The 14140-nt window shown below is 46.0% G+C and overlaps 1 protein-coding gene across 1 annotated transcript; it reads right to left on the reverse strand.

Annotated features, from left to right (window-relative positions):
• Window positions 1-4982: 4982 nt before the first annotated feature.
• On the reverse strand, window positions 4983-9061 carry LOC129399974 (putative lipoyltransferase 2, mitochondrial). Its single transcript, XM_055121878.1, has 2 exons — window positions 8564-9061; window positions 4983-6020 (listed from the first exon to the last, which is right to left on the reverse strand). The coding sequence occupies exons 1-2, from the start codon at window positions 9027-9029 to the stop codon at window positions 5791-5793; spliced, it is 696 nt and encodes a 231-aa protein (XP_054977853.1). The 5' UTR covers window positions 9030-9061; the 3' UTR covers window positions 4983-5790.
• Between the last annotated feature and the right edge of the window lie 5079 nt (window positions 9062-14140).

Below are 14140 nucleotides of genomic sequence, written 5' to 3' on the forward strand. Positions count from 1 at the left end.
GGTGACAGGGCATGGCTGGGGAGAGCCTTCAAAAGGAGGTGTTCCAAAAGTGCAGTTGAGAACTGATTTCAAATCTTTGGGGGCAGATTTCAGTTTAGGATGAGGAAGAATGTTCTGGGGGGCAGAATGAAGCAAGAAGAAAAGGCTGCCAGGGAGATAGTATAGGAGGAAATGCACTTGCCTTGCATACAGTTGAAGTAGCCCACCCTGGTTTGACTCCTCAGCCCCACATATAACTTTTCATGTAATTTTCTCAGAGCAAAGAGCCAGAAGTCACCCCTGAGCTCTAGTGGGTGTAGGCCACCCTTCCTCTCATCCCTACAAAAAAGAAAATAAAAGAAAATGGCAGGAGCAATAGTCCAGCAAGTCAGGTGCTTGCCTTGTAAGCACCTGACACGGTTTCAATCCCTGACATCCCATATGGTTCCCGAACCTGCCAGGAGTGATTCCTGAGCACAGAACTAAGAGTAACCCCTGAGCATTACTGGGTATGTCTCCTGTTCCCCCCCTCCCACATACACACACAAAAGGGAAAAAAAACCACAAAAAAATAGAAGAAGCAGCTCCATATCTGGAAGTCCAGGAACAGAGCCAGGATGCACACTTCACACTGGCTGTTGAAATCCATCAATAGGAGGACCAAGGTTTGCTGAGTGTGGCTCAGTTAGAGCGTCTGCCTTTCATAAGAGGGTTGGATTCCATCCTCAATCTGTCAGGGAAAAGTCAAGAGGACCAAGATTAAGCTACAGGAATTCTTCATGTGATATAATCACTCTGTCTCTGCTTCCTTCTTCCTTCTTAGAACTGGAATTAGAGATAGGCCATGGGCTGGGGCTGGAATCCAGTCTTGGTCATTAAGTACATGGAAAAAAAAAGAAAGTACAGATATACCTGTTGCTGTTTTAACTTTACAGTTACTATCATCTGTCACAGCCACTGTCATCCCGTTGTTCATCGATTTGCTCGAGCGGGCACCAGTAACGTCTCCATTGTGAGACTTCTTGTTACTGTTTTTTGGCATATAAAATACTATGGTAGTACATAGAGTAATTGCAATTTGGTTTAAAAAGCAGATTTAGATGCAAAAATATGATTTTCCAATGACCAGGGGGACTAACCCACCAAGGAGGAGGGGAAGTGCAGTTAGGATAGGGAAGGGACCACTATAACAATGATAGTTGGAAATGATCACTCTGGACAAGAACTGAGTGCTGAAAGGAAGTAAAGCGATATGCATGATCCCCTTTCAGGAACAATATTGCAAACCACAGTGCCTATAAAGAAAAATGAGAGAGGGAGATACATGCCATAAGGCAGGCTGATGGCAGGGGAGGGCTGATGGGAGCAAAACTGGAGACATTGGTGGTGGGAAATGTACACTGGTGAAAGGAGGGTTGTTGAAACATTGTGACTGAAACCCAATCCTGAGAAACTTTGCAACCCTGTATCTCAAGGTGATTCAATTTTAAAAAAAAGCTTTAAAATCTGATTTTTGTGTGAGTTTGCAGAGATGTTTCACCATGAAGCAAGCCCCCTGGGTCCCACCGCAGCTCTGGCAGAACTGGTTCCTTGTCAGTGTCCGCAGACGAGGAAGATACGGGAGCAGCTAGCGCTGTTGAAAGGATTTGAAAGAATATGTGTTCTGCTCTGCTCAGGGCACACTGCTTACAACAGCCAAGATGTGGAAATAACCCAAGTGCTCAGTGAAAGATGGGAAGATAAAGAACGTGGGGTACAGATACACAACGGAACTACGCATGCCTTTTGCAACAGCACAGCTGCAGTTTGAGGATGTCATGCTAAGCAAAGTAAGTAGAAAGAGAAAGACAAATACTGGATGGTCACACTCAAATAAGGGAAATAAATAAGGGCACAGGAGAAAACAACCCTTGAAGCTGCATGGACTGAGGTTGCCAGAGGGAAGAGCAGAAGAGACATAATGCGTGGATGAGGCCAAATAGATGATCATGGGCATGGTGTGACAACTTCCTCTGAAAGGAAAGTGCAAAGTGCTAAAACACACACAGTGATGTAAACCAAAGTGATTCCAATTTTAAGTCTGGGTTTCTATTCTTGCAAATATTAGAATCCTGATTAAACAAGCATATTGTACCAATTAGAAGAGGGTAGGTGGACCAAAGAGATAGTACAAAGGTTAAGGCATTTGCCTAGCATGTAGCTGCTGCCAAGAGACCTGTTTCAATCCCGAACTACTACATACTGGTCACTGGCGCACCGTCAGTTGTGGCTCCTGAGCAGACAAGTAACCATAACTGTATGAATGTGGCACATCAGGCATATTGTCCTGAGAGTGCTAAGCCTGTGCAGAACAGAAAAAGACCGAAGGAAGAGTGTGAGAAAGGGCCTAGACTGTGGAACCATCTTGGCTTTGTCATTAATTTACTGTGCAGGATTGAGCAAGTTTCATAATTTTAGCTATCTGCTATGAAGGAGAGGGGAGATACCACTAAAGTCACTTTCAACTTGAGTAACTGATATGACATATTTGCAGTGTGAAAAAGTCACCCTTCAGATGACTTCCACCCTTCAGATGTGGAAGACTTCACCTTTCTTCCTAGAAACTAGTGAGGCCACAAAACAGGGGAGCTCAAATTGAACTTTGCATCCAATAGTCTCTGATATGGTAACCATGTGCTACAAACCAAACTTAACAAAAACTTGCATAGCCCAAATGAGGAGTGCTTGAATTGCAAAATACACAGAGTATCTGAGTGTAAAAAACTAAGGTTCAATCTCACCACCCACGTTCGGTAAAGGCGAAGGAAGAACAAGGACCCAGCCGGTTACTGATTTGTTACTATTTATTCAACCTTTAAACTTCCATCTCCCACACTCCCAGCTCCAGCTTCTCTCTGGATGTACTTATTTCTCTCGGCTCCCCTTCCCCATGTCTCTCTCTCTCTCGGAACCCCTCTTTGCTCATGGCGCAATACATTGACGTCACCAAAGGCACCAAAAGATCTTACAGGAAGAACATTGAGGCAACATTATTCTCTTGTATCTGCAGGCCAGTAATCTAGGCCTCCGGAAAGAAGATACAAAACCAAAACCCAAAACCAAAGCCTTCCTTGGGCTGAAAAGCACTCGGATTTACATACCAAAGACTGGGCTGGGCTGCCACATGAAATCTACATTGTCAATTACAAACTAGGCAGCACCTGAAATCTACATCCCAAAGAGGAGGCCGGGCCAGAGCCTGGAATCTACAATGTAACAATTCAAGCTTAAAAGGTTCAATAACAATAGCAGAACACCTATTCTCTAGGACAGATACTCTTTCAGCAGGACCCATCAATGATGAAATCCCATGGTTGTGTTTCTCCTCTTCTTGTCCAACAAACATATAAGCATTCATAATATTAATCGTTTTGTATGGGCATAGCAAGAGATGCATTAAGCTTTTAGAATTGCTCTCCTGGGGCCATCTCAATCTCAGACTACAGTGCTCAGGCCAGATTAGTCTTTCCTATCCCTAGCAGGGTCCTAGTCTCCTCATTACTTTAAGATCATGACAGCACTTGTCCATGATCAGACTCTTAACTTATAGTTAAGAATGAGGCCAGGCCCATCTCGATGCCAGGGTAGCACATAACTTACCGCTTGCCCTGGGTCCGTCTCGTCCCCCGTTGGGACCCTGCCTTTTAGAGGGCTAGAAACTGAGGGCAACCAAGGCTACAGTCAAGAAAGCAGATGCCTGGGAATTAATAATATTCAAAGCCAATTAAATCCAAATTGCAAAGGCATATTAATAAATGTCTTTCTTTGTCCATAGAAAAAGGACTTGCTCTGAATAAGCTATGCAAAGGACTCAAGGAGAAGAGAAAGACATTATTTACAAGTCAACAGAACACTAAGAAAGAAGCTACAAATAAACACAGAGGAATGGGAGCACTGTGACGGGAGTAACCCAATAAACCTAAACTACCTGAAGCTATGTAATCCTACAGTGCAGTACTCAGAAAATCCTCCTGGCTTTGTGCTCAGGAGCCAATAATGGCAGTGCTCCAGGACTGAACTGGATAGGTTACATCCAAAGCAAGCACCTTCACCCATGTGCTCTCTGACCTCTGTAAAACACTTTTATAGTGACAAATTTGGGGTTTATTAGGTCAAATGCTACTGAAATGTCCTACTTAAATATGGCTGCTAGGAAAAAAACTACAATATGGCTTATATTTCCACTGGACAATACTGTACCAGAGCAAACCAAAGCCCCATAGAGGACAAATGATTTGAACACAAAGCCAGAGCTGGAACCAGGTTACCCAATTTCTCATTTGAGGCTCTTTCTGCCTTGAGTTGCCAGTGGGTGTGAATGAATGATCCACCCTAGCACAGTTGCTCCTCCTTCACTCCCCCCTCCTCTCAGCTCTGGAGGGCTCAGCTACTGGGAGCATTTGTGCAATGTGCAAGTTTGGGTCATAAGAGACACTGGGGATTCTCCCTCTCAGATATCCAGTTGCAGATCACAAGAACAATTCAGCAGGGCTGGGAAGGCAATCAAAGGGCTAGAGCTAAGGCTTTGCATTCTAGAATCCTGGGTTTAAACCCTGCTGCTATCATGCTACTATCAGGGGAGAGAGCCCAGAGCAGCAAGCCAGAAGTAGTCCCTGCACCCCATCAAGTTGGGGCCCCAAACCAAAAAACTTACACCATTTCAAACAATTCTACAGAGCAGTTCACATGGGGAGCGACCAAGGCCTCCTGTCAATGACAACACAGGCACTGAATCCTCTAGGATGATGATCCTTCGGTCTCAGTCACCATATCTTCCATGACAGCTGCTTCAGCTACATTCTCCTTGCATCTCAGAGGACTGGGAGCCAGAAACATGAAGCTCAAATTCTCCCCATTTTCCAACCACAGAAACTAGACAAGATACCTTTTTATTGTTGAAGTCATTATTTTAGGATGATTTGTTATCCAGCAACAGAGAACAAATACACACCATTACAAACGTAGAGATTTCACATCCTTAATAAAACTATTTCTTATCTTTGGCACTTGTGCAATGTGAGAAAATTTTATCTTTTTCCCCCAGTCTTGGGACTAGCTCAGGTTACCTCATGAAAAAGAGCTACCTGGCTTGGGAATTTCAACCAGGAAGACAGGATCTGATTTTTGCCTCTCCTTTTTTCCCCTTTATAAAGATCTTTCCTTTTATAGCAGAGAGCATCCAGATATCTTGAGAATGAGGAGTCAGAGAGATATTACAGTGGGTAGGGCATTTGCCTTGCATGCAGTTGAGTTGGGTTCAACCCCTGGCATCCCATATGGTCCCCTGAGCACCATGAGGAGTGATTCCTGAATGCAGAGCTAGGAGTAACTCTGAGCATCACCAGGTATGCCCCCCCACAAAAAAAAAAGGCAGAGCTCTTGAAAGAAAAATCACTTCATTAGATCAGCTATAATTGGGCTGCCATGTTCCTACAAAATCAAGGAACATATGCCCAGACTTATCCAATTAAATACCAAACTGGAGAAGTAATATTTGAGAATTGACATCCACATTGAAGAAATAATAAATAGTTGAGAAATGACATCCCAGTTTCTCGAAGCTGTGATGATGGATCACTAGCATCCTTGTCCTTATAAGTGAATCAACAAATGCCTTGTCTTTATAGAGCTTTGATGTAGATCTGAAACATCAAATCAGGCTGGGGAAGGTAGAGAGAAAGCAGAATACTGATGGAGACAAAGGTTCAGAGATCAAAACTGCCTCCATACTCCAGGGTGAGTGAAGGAGGAGATGGGAAGATGACCAGTTCTTTAGCTGGGGGAGTCTTCTGAGATGAGCCTGCACTTGTAGGTCTCTCGAAAGGCCTCAACGAATCGTGGCATGACGTCGTCCACAGTGAATTGCTTTTGGAGCTCCTGACTCAGGGAGGTGACACCAGTGCCCACCAGGCCACAGGGCACAATATGCTCAAACCATATGAGGTCGGTGGAACAGTTCAGAGCCAGGCCATGGGATGTGATGTGCCTTCCACAGCGGACTCCTGTAAGACAACCAAAGGGTCTCTGAATAAATACAGTCCTAAGTGGCACATTCTTTGCACGGAACTCATTGGTTCCCCAGGGACTGCCCAGAGTCTGGAGTAGTACAGAGCCTGGAGGAAGTGCTGAAAGTGGTCCAACACCCCAAACAAACAAATAAAAGAATAGACAACCTCCCTCCCCAGGAGTCATGATCCTCCTCCTTGACTCAGCAGAACTTGATAGATTAGATCCAGTGGTTTGGACACCCAAGGGCTCGTCCAGACGGGGAGAGGAGAGACAAAACAGAGGCAGCCTATAGCTCACAGCAAATGCACTCATAATGGAATCCTGGAAACGTCCAGTAACGTGCAATTCTATTAGTTATATTCTATTTTTTAAAAATTAAGGACAGGCCGCTCCCAGCATACCGTGGACTCTAAAGCCTGCGATGCTTAGCCAGGTGGTACTATAGACTGAATTCGGGTCAGACACAGTACCCACTCCCCTTCTAATTTCACAGCCATATATGTTAACTACTCTTGTAAAAATGTCTAAGAAAATTACTAAATTCCTGTTAATGTTTCATCATTATGATCTAAAGGAAAAAATACTGGTAATTGACTTCTCTTGAGGAAAACTGTTGGACACGACGACCTTTGAGGGTCCTTCTGGCTCAGCGAAGAAGTTTTATTTTTTTAATTTTTTAAAAATTTTTTTAAAAAAATTTTTTATTGAGTCACCATGTGGAAAGTTACAAAGTTTTCAGGTTTAAATCTCAGTTATACAATGCTCGAATACCCATCCCTTCACCAGTGCACATATTCCACCACCAAGAATCCCAGTATAGTTCCACCCCGCACCCCCACACCCCTAGCCCCCCCATGCTCCTAGCCCCCCCACCCTCAGCCCCCCCCCGCATGTGTAACTAATAAATTTCACTTTACTTTCACTTTGATTGCATACAATATTACAACAAAACTCACTATTATTGTTTGGAGAGTCTCTCCCCTAAAGTCAGACCTGCTGAAAAGGAAGCATTAGATAATTTGTTTTCCATTGCTGAGGATGAAGAGGTATGAGGTCGAGTGACCACACTTAGCGGCCTCTCGGCTTTGGGTTTCTGTATTTTAGTATTTTAGTAACTAAGTCCAGAGAGATATCTGCCAGAAGTTGCATCGTGCCAACTTGTACTTCTCAGTTACATTATATTCCACATATGAGTGCAATCTTTCTATGTCTGTCTCTTTCTTTCTGACTCATTTCACTCAACATGATACTTTCCATGTTGGTCCCTTTATATGCAAATTTCATGACTTCATGTTTTCTGACGGCTACATAGTATTCCGTTGTGTAGATGTACCAGAGTTTCTTTAACCAGTCATCTGTTTTGGGGCACTCTGGTTTTTTCCAGATTCTGGCTATTGTAAATAGTGCTGCAATGAACATAGAAATACATATGCCATCTCTACTATACCGTTTTGCCTCTCCGGGATATATTCCCAGGAGTGGTATTGCTGTAAATGGGACTATCTCAAACTAAGAAGCTTCTGCACCTCAAGAGAAACAGTGACCAAAATACAAAGACAATCTACAGAATGGGAAAGGATATTTATGCAGTACCCATCCGATAAAGGGTTGATAACAAGGATATACAATGCACTGGTTGAACTCCACAAGAAGAAAACTGCCAACCCGATCAAAAAATGGGGTGATTGGGGCAGGAGAGATAGCACAGCGGGTAGGGCGTTTGCCTTGCACGCAGCCAACCTGGGTTCGATCCCCGGCATCCCATATGGTCCCCCAAGCACTGCCAGGAGCAATTCCTGAGTGCAAAGCCAGGAGTAACCCCTGAGCATCGCTGGGTGTGACCCAAAAAGCAAAAAAAAAAATGGGGTGATGAAATGAACAGAAACTTTCCTAAAGAAGAAATCTGAATGGCTCAGAGGCACATGAGAAAATGTTCCACATCACTAATCATCAGGGAAATGCAGATCAAAACAACCATGAGATATCATCTCACACCACAGAGACTGGCCCACATCCCAAAAAACAAAAGCAACCGGTGTTGGCATGGATGCGGGGAGAAAGGGACTCTTCTTCACTGCTGGTGGGAATGCCGACTGGTTCAGCCCTTTTGGAAAACAATATGGACGATTCTCAAAAAATTAGAAATTGAGCTTCCATTTGACTCAGCGAAGTTTTTAAAACATATAAAGATTGCAGGTAGCTCTGAGGCACAGGTCTCGCCCCTAGAAGACCCCGCCCCCATCAGGCCCCGCCCCGCAGGCCCGGCTCCGGCAGGCCGCATCCTATATCAGGCCCCGCCCAGGCCAGCCCTGCACATAGGCCCCGCCCCATCAGGCCCTACTTCGACGGGCCGCTTCCCATCAAGCCCGCCCAGGCCGACCCTGCCTGGAGACCCCGCCCCATGAGGCCCCGCCCCATGAGGCCCCGCCCAATCAGGTCCTCTCCAGCGGGCCGCGTCCCATCAGGCCCTACCCAGGCCGGCCCTGCCCGTAGGCCCCGCCCCCTCAGGCCCCGCCCCGTCAGCCACGGCGCTCACCGATCGCGCAGATCTTGCGCTCCCCGAGCCAGACGCCGGTGTAGGGCGGGGGCCGCGCGCGGGCGCCGGGCAGGCCCTGCAGCTCGCACAGGCGCACGGCGCATGCCTCCAGCGCCGCCACGTGGGTGCGCAGGCGCAGGCCGAGGCGCCGGAGGTCAAGCACCGGGTGGCAGAGGAGCTGACCGGGGCCGTGGAAGGTGGCCAGGCCGCCGCGGCCCGTGGCACGCACCTCGGCGCCCAGAGCCCGAAGCCGCGCCACCTCCTCGGCCGTCAGACCGCCCCGCAGCCCGGCCGTGTACACGGGCCCCGCGGGTTCACACACTAGCAGCGCGCCCGCCTCCGTGCCCGACGGGGCCCCGGCGCCCGGCCCGGCCTGCAGCCGCCGCAGCCAGCGCTCCTGCAGCGCCAGCAGCTCGGCGTACGGCGCCCGGCCCAGCGGCACCAGGCGGACCGCGGGTGGCAGCATCGCGCCCGCCGCTTCTCCGCGCCGCCCCGCCCCGCCTCGGCCGGACCTGGAGGCGGGCTCCGAGGGCCGGGACTCGGGGCCGCGTTTCGTTTTGAACTTCCTAAGTCAGCATTGTTAGGGGATCCTGGGAGACTGTCGCGGAGACCCTGTTCGTCTCTGCAAGAATTTGTCTGCTTGGATTGGGCAGGGCCTGCCCTCGGTGCTGGAATAGGGGGTGGGGGTGGAAATGATCTTTCCTAAGTAGTCAATAAGTCCAATGCATGAAGTAAATGAGTTATTTCATAGGCTGATTATTGCTATGCAAAGAAGGGACAGGAAAGACATAGTACAGGGGGTAAGGTGTTTGCGCTTTGCCCACCCGGGGTCGACCTCCGGTCCCCTGCTAGAAATCCCTGAGCACAGAGCCAGGACTAAGCCCTGACACCCCTGGGTGCGTCCTTAAACACCAACCCCACCCCACCCCCGCCAAAAAAAAAATACAAGACGGGGTAAGGTGTGTACCCGGGGGAGTTCCCCAAGGAAGATTCTGAGAGGTGGATTAGGAGGTTGGGTGGTGGGGGGAGATATTATAATCAACACCTGAAAGAAAGAGAATGATGCAAACCAGATTGAGGTAGAGGAAGAAGTTGAACTAAAAGATTTATTTAGCAGAGGCCTCAACATTCCCAGGAACACGCTGACTCCGTGGGACGACCTTCCAGCGTTGCCCAAATTACAGAGGTCCCAGAAATTCCTATCGTGGCACAAGTCAGGCACAGATGCAGATACTATCAATTTTGGTGAGATTGTGTTTCCTTCGGAGAGCACTTTCCAGAGGGGAATTTCATCCATGAGCAACCACTCACACAAGGGGGGGCAATGACTGGGTTCAAAGGGTGGATCTCAACCACCATGTTGGGGGTTTCCACTATTACCTGCACCTCTGGCTACACATTTGGGGCCACTGACCATCCAAATCTATAATTTGGTCAATAATCGATCGATAATTTGCTAGAACAACTCAAAATTTAGACAAATGCTATACTTACAGTTTTAAGGGGCTGGAGCGATAGCACAGCGGGTAGGGCGTTTGCCTTGCACGCCGCTGAACTGAGTTCTATTCCCAGCATCCCATATGGTCCCCTGAGCACTGCCAGGGGCGATTCCTGAGTGCAGAGCCAGGAGTAACCCTTGTACACCGCCAGGTGTGACCCAAAAAGCAAAAAAAAAAAAAAAAAAAAAAGGAGCAGTTAAATATGAGGACTATGTGGAAAGGTTCTAAATGTAGAGCTTCTCAGACCTCTCCCTATGGAAACAATGCAGCACACCTATCCTCTGACACCCAGAAAACACCAAAGTGAGTTTATTGCACTCTTGTGTCGTGTGTGTGTGTGTTTTAAATTAGAGTTTATTTTATAGACGTGGTTGATTGAATAATTGACCATGAAACTGACCTCCATCTCTTGGAGGTCAGGCTGGCTCACAGCCCAAGCTATCCACTACCTCATGGTTGGTCTTCCCAGTGTTCAGACTCCATCCTTGCTTACTTCATCAGAAATCCAAACATATTAGAGCCCAGAATAACAACAACAACAAAATAGTCCAAGTATGCATGAAGTTCCAAGAAATCAGGAATAAAAGCTAGTTTGCTTCAATGTCATGGAGAGTTCTGCCTACATTTTCTTCTCTGTACCTTATAGATTCATGTCTGATATTGAGGTCTTTAATCCACTTTGATCTGACTATATCCCAATGTTGCAAAAAGGCACAGTAGAAATGACATCTGTACCTATATATTCATTGCAGCACTGTTTACAATAGCCAAAATCTGGAAACAACCCGAGTGCCCTAAAACAGGTGACTGGTTAAAGAAACTTTGGTACATCTACACAGTGGAATACTATGCAGCTGTTAGGAGAGATGAAATCATGAAATTTGCTTATAAATGGATAGACATGGAGGATATCATGCTAAGTGAAATGAGTCAGAAAGAGAGGGACAGACATAGAAGGACTGCACTCCTTTGTGGAGTATAGAATAACATCACATGAGGCTGACAACCAAAGACAGTAGATACAAGGGCCAGGAAGACTGTCCCATAGCTGGAAGACTGCTTCATGAGTGGAGAGGAGAAGGCAGATGGAATAGAGAAGGAATCACTAAGAAAATGATGGCTTGAGGAACCAGTTGGGATGGGAGATGCATGCCGAAAGTAGATAATGGACCAAAAATGATGACCTCTCAGTGTCTGTGTTGCAAGCCATAATGCCCAAATGTAGAGAGAGAGAGTATGGGGAATATTGTCTGCCATGGAGGCAGGGGAGGGTGGGAAAGGAGGGGATATACCCGGGATATTGGTGGTGGGGAATGTGCACTGGTGGAGGGATGGGTGTTTGATCATTGCGAGATTGTAACCCAAACACGAAAGCCTGTAACTATCTCACGCTGATTCAATAAAATTGAAAAAAATAAAAAGCTAGTTTAATATCACATAATAGGTCTTTATTGTCTCCATTTTACAGATAAAGTGAAGAGTTTATAGAGGTTGTGCAAAGTCACACAGCTAATAACTAGCAGAACTAGAACTCAATCCAGGTACATATGATCCTTACATCGATATTATACTCTGATTTATGTTGTATCTCTATAATGACTTTACTATGCTAATAAATTACTGGGAGGACATCAAAAGTAATTCTGAAAATTTTTAGTATGGAACTTTTGTCCCCATGCCTGGCTGTCTTCACCAGGGCCCCTCAGAGGGAGCAGGTTGAGTTTCCCTCCCTGCCTCCGAGCAGACCCTCGGCAGCCGAAGACCTCTGGAACCCAGCCACAGTCCTGCTCAAGGCCCATCTCCACACGTTCGGACGAGCCTCATGCATGAAGGAGCCCACAGAGGAACACAGGTGTGCGGGACCTGGGGCTGAGATCTCCAAGCCTGCTGGGTTTGGGACTGGGCCTCTTCCACCCAGATCCCCCATTTTCCAGTAGCTTGGCAGCCACACCCACAAACTGCCCCCAGCATCATGTAATCCCATCATCGACCAAGATTCAGAGACTATAAAACAACACTCCCGCTTGACCTCTCATAGCTTAGTTCTCCCTCTCAGAGAACCTGGCAAGGTACCAAGAGCATCCTGCCCACACAGCAGAGCCTGGCAAGCTCTCTGTGGCGTATTCGATATTCCAAATACAGTAACAATGATGGCTCTCATTCCCCTTACCCTGAAAGAGCCTCCAAGGCAGCACCGCTGGGAAGAACGAGTAAAGAAAGGCTGCTAAAATTTCATGGCTAGGACAAATGAAGATGTTACTGACGCCCGCTCAAGCAAATCGTTGATCAACGGGATGATAGTGATAGTGATACAGTGATGGAACTGATAGTGATCAAGGCCTTTATTTATTTATTTATTTATTTATTTTTGGTTTTGGGGTCACACCTGGTGATGCACAGGGGTTACTCTTGGTTCATGCACTCTGGAATTACTCCTGGTGGTGCTCGGGGGACCATACGGGATGCTGGGAATCGAACCCAGGTTGGCCGCGTGCAAGGCAAATGCCCTACCCGCTGTACTATTGCTCCAGCCCCATGATCAAGGCCTTTATTAAACTTTTATTGACCCTAGACAGAATTTTTATATTACCAATCTCCAGTAGCCTATATAAAATATTATTTCTTTGCTCAATAATCCTTAAATTCATTAGAATTTAAAATCTTTTTATAAATTTTTTTTGCTCTAAAATATTTTTTGCTATGTCAAATAAAATATGGAAGGATTTGATTTCTTAGTAATCATTTCCCATACAGGGTATTATTGGAAAATGAAAGAAAAGAATAAAACATTCAATTTTTTCCAAATATAATAAAATGTTGATAACTATAAATGTACTATTTCATACTACATTTTATGTACCTGGATCCATAGCTGCTGTCATTGAGAGAATTTTATATAATGGGAATCCAGGGCTGGTTTATCCCAGATAGGCTCATTGTCTCTTTAGGGTGACTTAGAAACCAATGAGCTGCCTCATTGCTCAACAACAGGGACTGTGATATAGGTTACAATGCAGAGCTGCCCCTTGGAGCTGTTCGATACAATAGCCATGGCCAATTCATTAGGGGAAAGAAAAACTCCACATTCACTGCACAGCAAGGAGGAGCAGGTGTCAACTGTACTCAATTCCCATAACCAGAAGTGTCACCTGGCCACAACTAGCTTCAAGAGAGGTTGATTGGGTGGCCTTGTTAATCAATTGATAAAGAGTAGAGGTAATCATTGTCAAAGCTAAAGAATGAAATTGATACCATTTATCTTGGCAAATGCATATTTAAATTTAGATTTTCATTTTATGTTCTGATGTGGAGGATCAAGAGCCCTGGTCATTATTGTATGTGAAGGATATACTCAACTGGAGAGCTGTTTTTCAGTCTCAAATATTAATTGGCTTATTGTTGCTGTTTTGTTTTTGTGTTAGTTTTTGGCCACACCAGCAGTGCTTAGGGCTTACTCCTGGCTCTGTGTTTGGGGATCATTCCTGGTGGCCTCAGGGAACCACATGGAGTGCTAGGGATCAAACCCAGGTTGGCTGTGTGAAAGGCGAGCTCCTTGCCTGCTGTATTATAGCTCCAGCCTCAACTACTCCGATTGTTTTGTGTTGTGTTGTTGTTGTTGGCCATAATTGGCAATTCTCAGGGATTATTCTTGGCTCTGTGCTCAGAGAAAGGTGTGGCCATCAAACCCAGGCTTCCCACGTAAAAAACATGGCATTGAGCTGTCTCTCTGACATGGTTTAGATTTTACAGTTTTACTTTTGTATTTTGAATATAGCACGGGTGTGAAGGGAAAAATTTTATAAAAACATTTTTCAAATATTTTCTCATTTTCCCAATGCCTTGTTTATTTTATTTATTTATTTATTTTTGCTTTTTGGGTCACACCTGGCGATGCACAGGGGTTATTCCTGGCTCATGCACTCAGGAATTACTCCTGGCAGTGCTCCGGGGACCATATGGGATGCTGGGAATCGAACCAGGGTCGGCCGCGTGCAAGGCAAATGCCCTGCCCGCTGTGCTATTGCTCCAGTCCCATGCCTTGTATATCTTGTCAGCTCCACAGGCCATTGATGCCTAA

Source organism: Sorex araneus, chromosome X, assembly GCF_027595985.1.
Source record: "Sorex araneus isolate mSorAra2 chromosome X, mSorAra2.pri, whole genome shotgun sequence".
NCBI lineage: Eukaryota > Metazoa > Chordata > Mammalia > Eulipotyphla > Soricidae > Sorex > Sorex araneus.

Excerpts from the sequence above, each read along its gene's own strand:
- LOC129399974 (XM_055121878.1), bottom strand. The coding sequence starts at position 9,029 with ATGCTGCCACCCGCGGTCCGCCTGGTGCCGCTGGGCCGGGCGCCGTAC. Across the intron at positions 6,021-8,563 it reads GCGCAAGATCTGCGCGATCG|GAGTCCGCTGTGGAAGGCAC; the intron begins GTGAGCGCCGTG and ends GTTGTCTTACAG.